Genomic DNA, 17,737 nt, shown 5'->3' with positions numbered 1-17,737 from the left:
TAAATCCTTAACAGAAAAAGTGTTTGGAGCTCCTGCCAATAATGAAATGGGACGTCGTAACAGGTGTGCACAGAAATGCTGCACCAAAAAAGAGCAAGAGAGAGGAAGGAAGAGAGAATTAAATATAATTCGAATATAAAATATTCAACTTGGAATATTTTATACCTAAGTTATAACAACTTTGCAGACCATTAAGTGTGAACCCACTCGGAGCTTGTGCCTAAGGCCAAAAGAGCCTCTTCCTTCCTCCCCACCCCTGGCCCGGTCCTGGCTGTTGGGTCTCCTCCTCCAGAGGGATCATATGCAAAGTGATCTACTAGGGGGGAAAAGGGGATTATAACCTGATCTCTGAATTGGGTTCCTGCAATGAACAAGCCTTGAATTCTTTGGTGTCTTCTGAACTCAGCAAAATCAGGATCATTCCTCTGCATAGCTAAAATCCCACTTAGCAGCTCCAAATCATTTCCACCCTTTACTTGTAGGCATTCTTAGGGAAAACTTAAAAAGAAGCTCTGTTCAACTGCAAGGCAGAAGAGCCTCTACATCTGAAACTTTACACTACTGCCACACTTGTCCCTAACGGATTCTCTCATAAAATCTGAGTCCACCTATCTTTTTTGTATCTTTTAAGACCTGCAGCAGCTTACTGGGAACTTCTGCTGATAGCCAGAAACGTTTAGTTAGTCTTTCTCAAACTAATATTTTCCATTTCTTTTCTCCCCCCCATCTCTAATACTGAGACATATTTGACTACAAAGAATCAGGCCAGAAATTAAATACTTACCTTTTCAGGGGGATGCCCAAAGGTAGGTGAGATGTGAAATTCAAGCCTTCTCTACATTCCTCACCTTCTGCCTCATGTGCCTTTTCTTGTGTCTGCTGAGGGAGGAATTGTTTGTGAACCACCATCCACAGTCTGGGCATTTGAACGGTTTCTCTCCTATATGTAAACCTACATGATTTATAAGGCTAGACCTAAGTCTGAAATCTTTCCCACAATCTGGACACTCATATGGTTTCTCTCCTGTGTGAGTCCTCTGGTGTATCACCAGGTTGGAATTCTGAATGAAACTTTTCCCACAATCCGCACACTCATATGGTTTCTCTCCTGTGTGAGTCCTCTGGTGTATCACCAGGTGGGAATTCCGAATGAAACTTTTCCCACAATCCAGACACTCATATGGTTTCTCTCCTGTGTGAGTCCTCTGGTGTATCACCAGGTGGGAATTCCAACTGAAACACTTCCCACAATCCAGACATTCATGCGGTTTCTCTCCTGTGTGAGTCCTCTGGTGTATCACCAGGTGGGAATTCTGACTGAAACGTTTCCCACAATCCAGACACTCAAATGGTTTCTCTCCTGTGTGAGTCCTCTGGTGTATCACCAGGTGGGAATTCTGACTGAAACGTTTCCCACAATCCAGGCACTCATATGGTTTCTCTCCTGTGTGAGTCCTCTGGTGCATCACCAGCTGTGAATTCTGACTGAAACGCTTCCCACAATCCGGACACTCAGATGGTTTCTCTCTTGTGTGAGTCCTATGGTGTATCACTAGGTTGGAATTCTGATTGAAACGCTTCCCACAATCCGGACACTCATATGGTTTCTCTCCTGTGTGAGTCCTCTGGTGTCTCACCAGCTGGGAATTCCGACTGAAACTTTTCCCACAATCCAGACACTCATGCGGTTTCTCTCCTGTGTGAGTCCTCTGGTGTCTCACCAGCTGGGAATTCCGACTGAAACTTTTCCCACAATCCAGACACTCATGCGGTTTCTCTCCTGTGTGAGTCCTCTGGTGTCTCACCAGGTGGGAATTCCGACTGAAACTTTTCCCACAATCCGGACACTCATACGGTTTCTCTCCAGTATGAGTCGTCTGGTGTACCAGCAGGCTGGATTTGACACTGAAACTTTTCCCACAATCCGGGCACTCATATGGTTTCTCTCCTGTGTGAGTCCTCTGGTGAATCACCAGGTTGGAATTCCAACTGAAACTTTTCCCACAATCCAGACATTCATACGGTTTATCTCCTGTGTGAGTCCTCCTGTGATGCACCAGGCTGGCGTGCCTGCTAAAGCTTTTGCCACATTTGGAGCACTGCTTTAGCTTCTCTCCAGTGTGGGTCCTTCGATGAATCACCAGGGAGGTCTTGCAAGTAAAGCTTTTGCCACATTTGGAGCATTTGTATGGCTTTTCTCTGGTGTGGATTCTCTCCTGAATAATCAGCCGTGATCTACAATCTCTGCTTCTCCCACATAGTTCTCTCTTTTTCTGAAATTGGAAATTCTCCCCCTTGACCTTTTCAGGTAAGGTTCTCTTGAGTTCAACATACTCCATGTTTTACAGTTGAAAACTCTCTTCCTGTTTTTCTCTCCCTTGTCTGTCACCTGCTGGGGAAAGAGAAGGGTTTTGTGCTTTTCTGCAGGAAGTGGAAAAATTTTGATTCCTGGCTTGATGTGCTTTCCTTTTTAATGCTCCTCCTGATTCTCAGTTGTCCAGAAGGCTCTGACTGGCATCCTTTTTGTCTATAAGATTACATAAAAGCGTTAAGTTTAATTATTGTTTATAAAACAGCTTAACAACGTGTGAAAGCAACTACAACAAAAAGCATACATTACAATGGAAAAGCAAAGTACCAAAAGGCCAGATTAACCTCTACCTTTCATTATGATTCATTTGACACACGGAAGACTAGCGAGATCCACGTTCCAATCCAGACATTCACTTTTTGGCCTGGGTCAGCCAGATTCTGAGCACTGCGGAGGGTTATCATCAAGGATCTCTGCAAGTGCTGGGGACGGATTCTACACACACGCACACACGTGCACACAGAGAGAAAGACAGAAACACACACAGCTGGCACTTTGCAGCGGAGTTGCTCATCCGATTCCCCCCCGCGGAGGAAACGAGGCAGCCCCGCTCGCTCCCGGCCTCTCCTCCCGCCCGTCCTCCGCTCACCTTCCGGCCGCGGCTGCTCCGACCGACCCCGGGAACACCACACAGCGCCCCTCCGCGCCGCTCTCCCCCCAGGAGGGAGCCGGAACAGGAAGTTCCCCTGCCCTCCGCCTCTCCTCCGGCATCCCCTCTAGCAATCCTATACTCTATTCCTCCAGCTCCCCCGCTCCCCCTCCCGTCGGATGTCGGGCCTCAGCAACCACAGACGCCGCTACTCTACTGACAGCTTTCCAGGCGCGGGGGTTGCGTGTTTCCAGAGCGCCGTCTGGCCACAAGAGGCTGCAAAACACACTCCTGCGATCTCTAGCTTAAGGCGCTGGCGAGATTTTTTTGATGGATTTTGTGCCATCAAGTCCTTTCCGACTCCGACCCATCCGATCAGTAGATTTTCTGCACGACGACCTATCGCTAACCTGTTCTGTCGGGTCTCCCAAGGGTGCAGGCATCGCCACTGCAACTGAGCAAGACGGAAGGAGTGGGAGTTTTTCACTTTTCTACAGTCAGAATTGAACCCCTGTAAGTCACTCCAACTCCTTTCTCTCCCAAGGAGCCGGCTATGGATCTCATACTCCATAGCCCGCGCGCACCCACAGCACTACCCCCCCCCCGGACTCCATAGTGCATACGCCCTCCTGCACCCGGCATCAGCCACCCCCGGGCCCAGCCACGCTTCCCCCTCAGCAGCCACTTTCCCGCCTACCAGCCTGCTTGCCAGCCACCTGGGACCTGCGACTTCCTGCCGGCGTGCCCGGTGACTTTGCTTGTTGGAAGCCGGCCAGAAGTTGCGAGGAGGTCCTCGCTTAAGGGCAACTGGGACTGCATACTGAAATCCCTCCTCCAACTCTGAGACACCCCTCCTGAAACTGTCCTGTCTGACTGGATACAAGGAACCGTGCATTTAATTCGACTGTTGTTTTAAACCCCCTGGTCACTGAATGGTTTTCCCCAAAAGTTTGGAAGGCGCATTATTGTATTTCTTGTAACGCTTTCAAAAGCTTGGTGGGACGGAACCCATGACTGGGATCTACTACCAGAAGGGTAAAACGTGTTCGAAAGACACCGACCCAAGAACAGAGGAGGAGTTGTGTTGTACGTAAAGAACTACTACACCCGCACAGAAGTACATGGCTTCAAGGATGAACGCCTTCTTGGAGGCACTTGGGTGAATATCAGGGGAAAAAGGAACGACGCTGCCAGAGGGGTGCACTAAAGGCCACCCAGCCAAGCAGAGGAGATAGCTAAAGGCTCTGCAAATCGGTCGGCGGAGGTGTCCAGGAAACACACCACTGTAGTAATGGGGGACCTTAACCACCCCGACATCGACTGGGAAACAAACTCTGCAGGAAGTGGGAGATCGAAGAAGCTTCCTGACGTGCCCAGCTGACACCTTTATCGTCCAAAGGGTGGAAGAGGGGACTAGAGCGTCAGCGATGCTGGACTTCATACTTACTAATGGGGATGAAATGGCTGAGGGAGGGGAAGTTGTAGGGACTTCGGGGGAGACTGACCGTGTCATGCTAGGATTCGCCATAATGCAGGCAAGGGGAACGGAACCAGGTCAGGCTGGTCTTCTGGATTTTACGAGAGCTGACTTCAGCAAACTGAGAGCAAAAATAGGAAGGATTCCACGGGTGGAAATCCTAGGGGGAAAGCAGTTCAGGATGCTTGGGAAATTCTAAACAACAAGATAATAGAGGCCCAAACGAAAACAATACCACAGAGGAAGAGAAACAAGGGACGAGGGGCCTGGAGACGCAGCCCTGCGAAGAACGGCCGAAGCAACTGGGTGTCTTCAGCTCAACGAAGAGAAGAGTGGGGGGAGACAGGATAGCCGTCTTCCAGTACGTGAAGGGCTGCCCCAGGGAGGAGGGCGTCCATGTATTCCTCACGGCACCTGGGGGTAGGACACGAGCAATGGGGGGAAGCCGGTCAGAGGCGGATCCAACCGGGAAAGGAGGGGGAATTTCCTGACCGTGAGAACTCCTAAGCGTGGAACAGCTTCCCTCCCGGAGTTGTGGGTGCTCCATCGCTGGAGGGTTTCAGGAAAAGGTTGGACAACCATTTGTCCGACATGGTATGAGGACTCCTGCCTTGGGCAGGAGCTGGGCCTGAAGACCTCCAAGGTCCCTCCCGTCCCTATGATTCTGTGATTCCAAGCCACAGCCTCCTAGATGCATTATGACTTTTTAAAAAAGCATGTTCACCTGCCCCATAAAAAAACTGCTCAGCACTTAGCTGGCCTTGGGAAATTAGGCAGAGCTGCACAAGTTAATATTGATATGGAACATCGCTAGGGAATCTCCAAGCTGTACACTAAATTAAGGAAGGAGTGAAAACAACCTCAGAAGAGGACACTGGCAAGAAAGCCACCCAGATGCCATTCGGAGTGAAACCTGACTCAAGAATCCTTGGTTTCTAGAGCTGTCTGAAAGCTCTTGTTATATTAGCGAGTGTAAAAAGGGCAGAAGTTTCTTCTCCAGGGTAAATTCTTGGAGGAGTGATTTCAAGGAGAGCAGAGCGCCCTCTGCAGAAGCAGCAACTCGGGAGGACAAGCAGAAAACCTCACAAATAAGGCGGGGAACCAGAAGGGGAGCAGGGGGGGACCCCTGCCCATCTCCTCCCTGCCCCCCCTTCTTGCACCTGGGAATCCCCCCCCTCCTCCTGATTGCTTCCCCATACTGGGGAACCAGTTGCCCTCTTGCAAGATAGTTGCCCACCTGGCGCCGCTTCGGCGCCCCTTCCTGTCCGGGGGTGGGGGGTGGGGGGGTGGATTTTGCAGCCCTGGCGTCGGCAGGCGGCTGGAGACCAGGAAGGGCAGCAGGTGGGGCAGGAAGTGGGCTGGACCCTCCTTTTCACTTAAGCTGGGCGGGGAGAGGGCGGTGGTGGGGCTGAGCAATAACAAAGTCTCCTGGCAGGCTCCACAGGAGGGCTTCACCCCATCACGCCCTGCCCCCGGAGAGCCAAAGGATCAAGAGAAATTGAGATTGAGATTGAAAAAGAAAGTTGCGTGCCCTAATCTACATTTACAGCTGCCAAGTAGTAATTCATCGGTATGGAAGATGGGTGAGACAGTCCTGCAGGTGCCCTTGGACTGCAACACCCACCATCTTCTGCCTCTTGCATTACTGGCTGGAGATCCTGGCTTGTGCTCAATCTCTAACCCCAGACAGTATGTCAGGAGGAGTCTGCAGCACCTTCCCTGTCCCACCAGTTGCACTCAAATGCCTGCCTCAGTCTGAAAAGCTGCTCTTTGATGCTTCGGCTCTGGGGCTGCCACATGCGGAGAGTCCCTTGTTCTGAGTAGGACGGTCGCTCTCCTGGCTTCATTCTCCCGTTTCCAGGGTTTCCATCTTTAAAATGGGGCTGCACCCAAAAAACAAGCTGATGCCCCTTTTCCACCGGTAGAATTGAGTGTCCCCAAGGCTGAAAAGACATTCGGCATGGGCACCGTGGGACTCCACCACAATGCTCCAGGTCACATCGCCAATCGAGCGGAGGGATTTTCTTGCAACCCTCTTTCCCAACCAGGATCACCAATAAGGGGGGAAAAACTCACATGGGAACATATTCTCTATCACTAATGGCACTAATTTGCAGAGATTTCAGTGGGGGAGGGACCACGAAAGTCAAGAGGAGGCTACAAGGCCCAATATTAACGTCCGGTATGGTTGGCAGCTACGTATTCAGCACTGAGGGAGGCTTCAAACAGCCATTGGTTATTTTAATCTCTGCCCCCATTGGCACCTCTGTCTGGTCAGCAATCCTCTCTGCATTAACGCTCCCTGCTGCTTACAGCGTCACAAATAAAAGCTTTGGGAGAGGCCCTCCTCCCTCGAGATGGCTGGGGAATGTGGAAGCTGGCTCACAATGGCTTTAAAGGGAAAAAAAAATAAGAGAAGAAAAAGTGCAATGGCTCCTTTACAAAAGAGAAAAGCCAATTAAAGAAGCTTTTTCTCTGTTTAATCACAAGAAGGGAATTCTTCACAGAATGCAGGACATATTTTGAATACAACTGATAAATCTTCGGGCAACACTACAGAACCAACCGCTAAATATGGGGAGAAATTCAAGAACGGGACGAGAGCAAGAGACTGGCGGTCCTGAGCAGGGCTTCTCTATCTGTATCTTCTAGGAGAAAAGTCCTGGCTGCAGGATGGATCTTCATATAAAAGCACTGACACCATCCGTATCCAAGAGGATGGAGCGCTAGAGTGGGCAATGCCCTCAAAATGGCAAACTTACACAATAAATCCTTAACAGAAAAAGTGTTTGGAGCTCCTGCCAATAATGAAATGGGACGTCGTAACAGGTGTGCACAGAAATGCTGCACCAAAAAAGAGCAAGAGAGAGGAAGGAAGAGAGAATTAAATATAATTCGAATATAAAATATTCAACTTGGAATATTTTATACCTAAGTTATAACAACTTTGCAGACCATTAAGTGTGAACCCACTCGGAGCTTGTGCCTAAGGCCAAAAGAGCCTCTTCCTTCCTCCCCACCCCTGGCCCGGTCCTGGCTGTTGGGTCTCCTCCTCCAGAGGGATCATATGCAAAGTGATCTACTAGGGGGGAAAAGGGGATTATAACCTGATCTCTGAATTGGGTTCCTGCAATGAACAAGCCTTGAATTCTTTGGTGTCTTCTGAACTCAGCAAAATCAGGATCATTCCTCTGCATAGCTAAAATCCCACTTAGCAGCTCCAAATCATTTCCACCCTTTACTTGTAGGCATTCTTAGGGAAAACTTAAAAAGAAGCTCTGTTCAACTGCAAGGCAGAAGAGCCTCTACATCTGAAACTTTACACTACTGCCACACTTGTCCCTAACGGATTCTCTCATAAAATCTGAGTCCACCTATCTTTTTTGTATCTTTTAAGACCTGCAGCAGCTTACTGGGAACTTCTGCTGATAGCCAGAAACGTTTAGTTAGTCTTTCTCAAACTAATATTTTCCATTTCTTTTCTCCCCCCCATCTCTAATACTGAGACATATTTGACTACAAAGAATCAGGCCAGAAATTAAATACTTACCTTTTCAGGGGGATGCCCAAAGGTAGGTGAGATGTGAAATTCAAGCCTTCTCTACATTCCTCACCTTCTGCCTCATGTGCCTTTTCTTGTGTCTGCTGAGGGAGGAATTGTTTGTGAACCACCATCCACAGTCTGGGCATTTGAACGGTTTCTCTCCTATATGTAAACCTACATGATTTATAAGGCTAGACCTAAGTCTGAAATCTTTCCCACAATCTGGACACTCATATGGTTTCTCTCCTGTGTGAGTCCTCTGGTGTATCACCAGGTTGGAATTCTGAATGAAACTTTTCCCACAATCCGCACACTCATATGGTTTCTCTCCTGTGTGAGTCCTCTGGTGTATCACCAGGTGGGAATTCCGAATGAAACTTTTCCCACAATCCAGACACTCATATGGTTTCTCTCCTGTGTGAGTCCTCTGGTGTATCACCAGGTGGGAATTCCAACTGAAACACTTCCCACAATCCAGACATTCATGCGGTTTCTCTCCTGTGTGAGTCCTCTGGTGTATCACCAGGTGGGAATTCTGACTGAAACGTTTCCCACAATCCAGACACTCAAATGGTTTCTCTCCTGTGTGAGTCCTCTGGTGTATCACCAGGTGGGAATTCTGACTGAAACGTTTCCCACAATCCAGGCACTCATATGGTTTCTCTCCTGTGTGAGTCCTCTGGTGCATCACCAGCTGTGAATTCTGACTGAAACGCTTCCCACAATCCGGACACTCAGATGGTTTCTCTCTTGTGTGAGTCCTATGGTGTATCACTAGGTTGGAATTCTGATTGAAACGCTTCCCACAATCCGGACACTCATATGGTTTCTCTCCTGTGTGAGTCCTCTGGTGTCTCACCAGCTGGGAATTCCGACTGAAACTTTTCCCACAATCCAGACACTCATGCGGTTTCTCTCCTGTGTGAGTCCTCTGGTGTCTCACCAGGTGGGAATTCCGACTGAAACTTTTCCCACAATCCGGACACTCATACGGTTTCTCTCCAGTATGAGTCGTCTGGTGTACCAGCAGGCTGGATTTGACACTGAAACTTTTCCCACAATCCGGGCACTCATATGGTTTTTCTCCTGTGTGAGTCCTCTGGTGCATCACCAGCTGTGAATTCTGACTGAAACGCTTCCCACAATCCGGACACTCAGATGGTTTCTCTCTTGTGTGAGTCCTATGGTGTATCACTAGGTTGGAATTCTGATTGAAACGCTTCCCACAATCCGGACACTCATATGGTTTCTCTCCTGTGTGAGTCCTCTGGTGTCTCACCAGCTGGGAATTCCGACTGAAACTTTTCCCACAATCCAGACACTCATGCGGTTTCTCTCCTGTGTGAGTCCTCTGGTGTCTCACCAGGTGGGAATTCCGACTGAAACTTTTCCCACAATCCGGACACTCATACGGTTTCTCTCCAGTATGAGTCGTCTGGTGTACCAGCAGGCTGGATTTGACACTGAAACTTTTCCCACAATCCGGGCACTCATATGGTTTCTCTCCTGTGTGAGTCCTCTGGTGAATCACCAGGTTGGAATTCCAACTGAAACTTTTCCCACAATCCAGACATTCATACGGTTTATCTCCTGTGTGAGTCCTCCTGTGATGCACCAGGCTGGCGTGCCTGCTAAAGCTTTTGCCACATTTGGAGCACTGCTTTAGCTTCTCTCCAGTGTGGGTCCTTCGATGAATCACCAGGGAGGTCTTGCAAGTAAAGCTTTTGCCACATTTGGAGCATTTGTATGGCTTTTCTCTGGTGTGGATTCTCTCCTGAATAATCAGCCGTGATCTACAATCTCTGCTTCTCCCACATAGTTCTCTCTTTTTCTGAAATTGGAAATTCTCCCCCTTGACCTTTTCAGGTAAGGTTCTCTTGAGTTCAACATACTCCATGTTTTACAGTTGAAAACTCTCTTCCTGTTTTTCTCTCCCTTGTCTGTCACCTGCTGGGGAAAGAGAAGGGTTTTGTGCTTTTCTGCAGGAAGTGGAAAAATTTTGATTCCTGGCTTGATGTGCTTTCCTTTTTAATGCTCCTCCTGATTCTCAGTTGTCCAGAAGGCTCTGACTGGCATCCTTTTTGTCTATAAGATTACATAAAAGCGTTAAGTTTAATTATTGTTTATAAAACAGCTTAACAACGTGTGAAAGCAACTACAACAAAAAGCATACATTACAATGGAAAAGCAAAGTACCAAAAGGCCAGATTAACCTCTACCTTTCATTATGATTCATTTGACACACGGAAGACTAGCGAGATCCACGTTCCAATCCAGACATTCACTTTTTGGCCTGGGTCAGCCAGATTCTGAGCACTGCGGAGGGTTATCATCAAGGATCTCTGCAAGTGCTGGGGACGGATTCTACACACACGCACACACGTGCACACAGAGAGAAAGACAGAAACACACACAGCTGGCACTTTGCAGCGGAGTTGCTCATCCGATTCCCCCCCGCGGAGGAAACGAGGCAGCCCCGCTCGCTCCCGGCCTCTCCTCCCGCCCGTCCTCCGCTCACCTTCCGGCCGCGGCTGCTCCGACCGACCCCGGGAACACCACACAGCGCCCCTCCGCGCCGCTCTCCCCCCAGGAGGGAGCCGGAACAGGAAGTTCCCCTGCCCTCCGCCTCTCCTCCGGCATCCCCTCTAGCAATCCTATACTCTATTCCTCCAGCTCCCCCGCTCCCCCTCCCGTCGGATGTCGGGCCTCAGCAACCACAGACGCCGCTACTCTACTGACAGCTTTCCAGGCGCGGGGGTTGCGTGTTTCCAGAGCGCCGTCTGGCCACAAGAGGCTGCAAAACACACTCCTGCGATCTCTAGCTTAAGGCGCTGGCGAGATTTTTTTGATGGATTTTGTGCCATCAAGTCCTTTCCGACTCCGACCCATCCGATCAGTAGATTTTCTGCACGACGACCTATCGCTAACCTGTTCTGTCGGGTCTCCCAAGGGTGCAGGCATCGCCACTGCAACTGAGCAAGACGGAAGGAGTGGGAGTTTTTCACTTTTCTACAGTCAGAATTGAACCCCTGTAAGTCACTCCAACTCCTTTCTCTCCCAAGGAGCCGGCTATGGATCTCATACTCCATAGCCCGCGCGCACCCACAGCACTACCCCCCCCCCGGACTCCATAGTGCATACGCCCTCCTGCACCCGGCATCAGCCACCCCCGGGCCCAGCCACGCTTCCCCCTCAGCAGCCACTTTCCCGCCTACCAGCCTGCTTGCCAGCCACTTGGGACCTGCGACTTCCTGCCGGCGTGCCCGGTGACTTTGCTTGTTGGAAGCCGGCCAGAAGTTGCGAGGAGGTCCTCGCTTAAGGGCAACTGGGACTGCATACTGAAATCCCTCCTCCAACTCTGAGACACCCCTCCTGAAACTGTCCTGTCTGACTGGATACAAGGAACCGTGCATTTAATTCGACTGTTGTTTTAAACCCCCTGGTCACTGAATGGTTTTCCCCAAAAGTTTGGAAGGCGCATTATTGTATTTCTTGTAACGCTTTCAAAAGCTTGGTGGGACGGAACCCATGACTGGGATCTACTACCAGAAGGGTAAAACGTGTTCGAAAGACACCGACCCAAGAACAGAGGAGGAGTTGTGTTGTACGTAAAGAACTACTACACCCGCACAGAAGTACATGGCTTCAAGGATGAACGCCTTCTTGGAGGCACTTGGGTGAATATCAGGGGAAAAAGGAACGACGCTGCCAGAGGGGTGCACTAAAGGCCACCCAGCCAAGCAGAGGAGATAGCTAAAGGCTCTGCAAATCGGTCGGCGGAGGTGTCCAGGAAACACACCACTGTAGTAATGGGGGACCTTAACCACCCCGACATCGACTGGGAAACAAACTCTGCAGGAAGTGGGAGATCGAAGAAGCTTCCTGACGTGCCCAGCTGACACCTTTATCGTCCAAAGGGTGGAAGAGGGGACTAGAGCGTCAGCGATGCTGGACTTCATACTTACTAATGGGGATGAAATGGCTGAGGGAGGGGAAGTTGTAGGGACTTCGGGGGAGACTGACCGTGTCATGCTAGGATTCGCCATAATGCAGGCAAGGGGAACGGAACCAGGTCAGGCTGGTCTTCTGGATTTTACGAGAGCTGACTTCAGCAAACTGAGAGCAAAAATAGGAAGGATTCCACGGGTGGAAATCCTAGGGGGAAAGCAGTTCAGGATGCTTGGGAAATTCTAAACAACAAGATAATAGAGGCCCAAACGAAAACAATACCACAGAGGAAGAGAAACAAGGGACGAGGGGCCTGGAGACGCAGCCCTGCGAAGAACGGCCGAAGCAACTGGGTGTCTTCAGCTCAACGAAGAGAAGAGTGGGGGGAGACAGGATAGCCGTCTTCCAGTACGTGAAGGGCTGCCCCAGGGAGGAGGGCGTCCATGTATTCCTCACGGCACCTGGGGGTAGGACACGAGCAATGGGGGGAAGCCGGTCAGAGGCGGATCCAACCGGGAAAGGAGGGGGAATTTCCTGACCGTGAGAACTCCTAAGCGTGGAACAGCTTCCCTCCCGGAGTTGTGGGTGCTCCATCGCTGGAGGGTTTCAGGAAAAGGTTGGACAACCATTTGTCCGACATGGTATGAGGACTCCTGCCTTGGGCAGGAGCTGGGCCTGAAGACCTCCAAGGTCCCTCCCGTCCCTATGATTCTGTGATTCCAAGCCACAGCCTCCTAGATGCATTATGACTTTTTAAAAAAGCATGTTCACCTGCCCCATAAAAAAACTGCTCAGCACTTAGCTGGCCTTGGGAAATTAGGCAGAGCTGCACAAGTTAATATTGATATGGAACATCGCTAGGGAATCTCCAAGCTGTACACTAAATTAAGGAAGGAGTGAAAACAACCTCAGAAGAGGACACTGGCAAGAAAGCCACCCAGATGCCATTCGGAGTGAAACCTGACTCAAGAATCCTTGGTTTCTAGAGCTGTCTGAAAGCTCTTGTTATATTAGCGAGTGTAAAAAGGGCAGAAGTTTCTTCTCCAGGGTAAATTCTTGGAGGAGTGATTTCAAGGAGAGCAGAGCGCCCTCTGCAGAAGCAGCAACTCGGGAGGACAAGCAGAAAACCTCACGAATAAGGCGGGGAACCAGAAGGGGAGCAGGGGGGGACCCCTGCCCATCTCCTCCCTGCCCCCCCTTCTTGCACCTGGGAATCCCCCCCCTCCTCCTGATTGCTTCCCCATACTGGGGAACCAGTTGCCCTCTTGCAAGATAGTTGCCCACCTGGCGCCGCTTCGGCGCCCCTTCCTGTCCGGGGGTGGGGGGTGGGGGGGTGGATTTTGCAGCCCTGGCGTCGGCAGGCGGCTGGAGACCAGGAAGGGCAGCAGGTGGGGCAGGAAGTGGGCTGGACCCTCCTTTTCACTTAAGCTGGGCGGGGAGAGGGCGGTGGTGGGGCTGAGCAATAACAAAGTCTCCTGGCAGGCTCCACAGGAGGGCTTCACCCCATCACGCCCTGCCCCCGGAGAGCCAAAGGATCAAGAGAAATTGAGATTGAGATTGAAAAAGAAAGTTGCGTGCCCTAATCTACATTTACAGCTGCCAAGTAGTAATTCATCGGTATGGAAGATGGGTGAGACAGTCCTGCAGGTGCCCTTGGACTGCAACACCCACCATCTTCTGCCTCTTGCATTACTGGCTGGAGATCCTGGCTTGTGCTCAATCTCTAACCCCAGACAGTATGTCAGGAGGAGTCTGCAGCACCTTCCCTGTCCCACCAGTTGCACTCAAATGCCTGCCTCAGTCTGAAAAGCTGCTCTTTGATGCTTCGGCTCTGGGGCTGCCACATGCGGAGAGTCCCTTGTTCTGAGTAGGACGGTCGCTCTCCTGGCTTCATTCTCCCGTTTCCAGGGTTTCCATCTTTAAAATGGGGCTGCACCCAAAAAACAAGCTGATGCCCCTTTTCCACCGGTAGAATTGAGTGTCCCCAAGGCTGAAAAGACATTCGGCATGGGCACCGTGGGACTCCACCACAATGCTCCAGGTCACATCGCCAATCGAGCGGAGGGATTTTCTTGCAACCCTCTTTCCCAACCAGGATCACCAATAAGGGGGGAAAAACTCACATGGGAACATATTCTCTATCACTAATGGCACTAATTTGCAGAGATTTCAGTGGGGGAGGGACCACGAAAGTCAAGAGGAGGCTACAAGGCCCAATATTAACGTCCGGTATGGTTGGCAGCTACGTATTCAGCACTGAGGGAGGCTTCAAACAGCCATTGGTTATTTTAATCTCTGCCCCCATTGGCACCTCTGTCTGGTCAGCAATCCTCTCTGCATTAACGCTCCCTGCTGCTTACAGCGTCACAAATAAAAGCTTTGGGAGAGGCCCTCCTCCCTCGAGATGGCTGGGGAATGTGGAAGCTGGCTCACAATGGCTTTAAAGGGAAAAAAAAATAAGAGAAGAAAAAGTGCAATGGCTCCTTTACAAAAGAGAAAAGCCAATTAAAGAAGCTTTTTCTCTGTTTAATCACAAGAAGGGAATTCTTCACAGAATGCAGGACATATTTTGAATACAACTGATAAATCTTCGGGCAACACTACAGAACCAACCGCTAAATATGGGGAGAAATTCAAGAACGGGACGAGAGCAAGAGACTGGCGGTCCTGAGCAGGGCTTCTCTATCTGTATCTTCTAGGAGAAAAGTCCTGGCTGCAGGATGGATCTTCATATAAAAGCACTGACACCATCCGTATCCAAGAGGATGGAGCGCTAGAGTGGGCAATGCCCTCAAAATGGCAAACTTACACAATAAATCCTTAACAGAAAAAGTGTTTGGAGCTCCTGCCAATAATGAAATGGGACGTCGTAACAGGTGTGCACAGAAATGCTGCACCAAAAAAGAGCAAGAGAGAGGAAGGAAGAGAGAATTAAATATAATTCGAATATAAAATATTCAACTTGGAATATTTTATACCTAAGTTATAACAACTTTGCAGACCATTAAGTGTGAACCCACTCGGAGCTTGTGCCTAAGGCCAAAAGAGCCTCTTCCTTCCTCCCCACCCCTGGCCCGGTCCTGGCTGTTGGGTCTCCTCCTCCAGAGGGATCATATGCAAAGTGATCTACTAGGGGGGAAAAGGGGATTATAACCTGATCTCTGAATTGGGTTCCTGCAATGAACAAGCCTTGAATTCTTTGGTGTCTTCTGAACTCAGCAAAATCAGGATCATTCCTCTGCATAGCTAAAATCCCACTTAGCAGCTCCAAATCATTTCCACCCTTTACTTGTAGGCATTCTTAGGGAAAACTTAAAAAGAAGCTCTGTTCAACTGCAAGGCAGAAGAGCCTCTACATCTGAAACTTTACACTACTGCCACACTTGTCCCTAACGGATTCTCTCATAAAATCTGAGTCCACCTATCTTTTTTGTATCTTTTAAGACCTGCAGCAGCTTACTGGGAACTTCTGCTGATAGCCAGAAACGTTTAGTTAGTCTTTCTCAAACTAATATTTTCCATTTCTTTTCTCCCCCCCATCTCTAATACTGAGACATATTTGACTACAAAGAATCAGGCCAGAAATTAAATACTTACCTTTTCAGGGGGATGCCCAAAGGTAGGTGAGATGTGAAATTCAAGCCTTCTCTACATTCCTCACCTTCTGCCTCATGTGCCTTTTCTTGTGTCTGCTGAGGGAGGAATTGTTTGTGAACCACCATCCACAGTCTGGGCATTTGAACGGTTTCTCTCCTATATGTAAACCTACATGATTTATAAGGCTAGACCTAAGTCTGAAATCTTTCCCACAATCTGGACACTCATATGGTTTCTCTCCTGTGTGAGTCCTCTGGTGTATCACCAGGTTGGAATTCTGAATGAAACTTTTCCCACAATCCGCACACTCATATGGTTTCTCTCCTGTGTGAGTCCTCTGGTGTATCACCAGGTGGGAATTCCGAATGAAACTTTTCCCACAATCCAGACACTCATATGGTTTCTCTCCTGTGTGAGTCCTCTGGTGTATCACCAGGTGGGAATTCCAACTGAAACACTTCCCACAATCCAGACATTCATGCGGTTTCTCTCCTGTGTGAGTCCTCTGGTGTATCACCAGGTGGGAATTCTGACTGAAACGTTTCCCACAATCCAGACACTCAAATGGTTTCTCTCCTGTGTGAGTCCTCTGGTGTATCACCAGGTGGGAATTCTGACTGAAACGTTTCCCACAATCCAGGCACTCATATGGTTTCTCTCCTGTGTGAGTCCTCTGGTGCATCACCAGCTGTGAATTCTGACTGAAACGCTTCCCACAATCCGGACACTCAGATGGTTTCTCTCTTGTGTGAGTCCTATGGTGTATCACTAGGTTGGAATTCTGATTGAAACGCTTCCCACAATCCGGACACTCATATGGTTTCTCTCCTGTGTGAGTCCTCTGGTGTCTCACCAGCTGGGAATTCCGACTGAAACTTTTCCCACAATCCAGACACTCATGCGGTTTCTCTCCTGTGTGAGTCCTCTGGTGTCTCACCAGGTGGGAATTCCGACTGAAACTTTTCCCACAATCCGGACACTCATACGGTTTCTCTCCAGTATGAGTCGTCTGGTGTACCAGCAGGCTGGATTTGACACTGAAACTTTTCCCACAATCCGGGCACTCATATGGTTTTTCTCCTGTGTGAGTCCTCTGGTGCATCACCAGCTGTGAATTCTGACTGAAACGCTTCCCACAATCCGGACACTCAGATGGTTTCTCTCTTGTGTGAGTCCTATGGTGTATCACTAGGTTGGAATTCTGATTGAAACGCTTCCCACAATCCGGACACTCATATGGTTTCTCTCCTGTGTGAGTCCTCTGGTGTCTCACCAGCTGGGAATTCCGACTGAAACTTTTCCCACAATCCAGACACTCATGCGGTTTCTCTCCTGTGTGAGTCCTCTGGTGTCTCACCAGGTGGGAATTCCGACTGAAACTTTTCCCACAATCCGGACACTCATACGGTTTCTCTCCAGTATGAGTCGTCTGGTGTACCAGCAGGCTGGATTTGACACTGAAACTTTTCCCACAATCCGGGCACTCATATGGTTTCTCTCCTGTGTGAGTCCTCTGGTGAATCACCAGGTTGGAATTCCAACTGAAACTTTTCCCACAATCCAGACATTCATACGGTTTATCTCCTGTGTGAGTCCTCCTGTGATGCACCAGGCTGGCGTGCCTGCTAAAGCTTTTGCCACATTTGGAGCACTGCTTTAGCTTCTCTCCAGTGTGGGTCCTTCGATGAATCACCAGGGAGGTCTTGCAAGTAAAGCTTTTGCCACATTTGGAGCATTTGTATGGCTTTTCTCTGGTGTGGATTCTCTCCTGAATAATCAGCCGTGATCTACAATCTCTGCTTCTCCCACATAGTTCTCTCTTTTTCTGAAATTGGAAATTCTCCCCCTTGACCTTTTCAGGTAAGGTTCTCTTGAGTTCAACATACTCCATGTTTTACAGTTGAAAACTCTCTTCCTGTTTTTCTCTCCCTTGTCTGTCACCTGCTGGGGAAAGAGAAGGGTTTTGTGCTTTTCTGCAGGAAGTGGAAAAATTTTGATTCCTGGCTTGATGTGCTTTCCTTTTTAATGCTCCTCCTGATTCTCAGTTGTCCAGAAGGCTCTGACTGGCATCCTTTTTGTCTATAAGATTACATAAAAGCGTTAAGTTTAATTATTGTTTATAAAACAGCTTAACAACGTGTGAAAGCAACTACAACAAAAAGCATACATTACAATGGAAAAGCAAAGTACCAAAAGGCCAGATTAACCTCT

At 49.3% G+C, this 17,737-nt stretch overlaps 1 protein-coding gene across 6 annotated transcripts in view; it reads right to left on the bottom strand.

Annotated features, from left to right (window-relative positions):
• LOC134492077 (zinc finger protein 850-like) overlaps positions 1 to 17,737 on the bottom strand; it is a 67,029-nt gene that overhangs the window by 41,247 nt on the left and 8,045 nt on the right. The window contains exons 1-2 of one of the 6 annotated variants that reach the window (XM_063296210.1): positions 8,107 to 10,062; positions 299 to 2,079 (exon numbers count right to left, since the gene is read on the bottom strand). The exons of 1 other annotated variant lie outside the window; for it this stretch is intronic. In XM_063296210.1, the coding sequence (XP_063152280.1) occupies positions 825 to 2,079; positions 8,107 to 9,878 (3,027 nt within the window). In that variant the 5' untranslated portion in view covers positions 9,879 to 10,062 and the 3' untranslated portion in view covers positions 299 to 824. Of the gene's footprint in view, positions 1 to 298; positions 2,217 to 7,530; positions 10,063 to 14,954; positions 17,602 to 17,737 lie in introns of those variants that run through there. 4 more of the 6 variants (XM_063296209.1, XM_063296211.1, XM_063296207.1 and 1 more) reach the window with 4 other exon arrangements.

This window comes from Candoia aspera, chromosome 2, assembly GCF_035149785.1.
Source record: "Candoia aspera isolate rCanAsp1 chromosome 2, rCanAsp1.hap2, whole genome shotgun sequence".
Classification (NCBI taxonomy): domain Eukaryota; kingdom Metazoa; phylum Chordata; class Lepidosauria; order Squamata; family Boidae; genus Candoia; species Candoia aspera.
The sequence above is the reverse complement of the archived record's forward strand: the minus strand, read 5'-3'. Positions and strand labels throughout refer to the sequence as shown.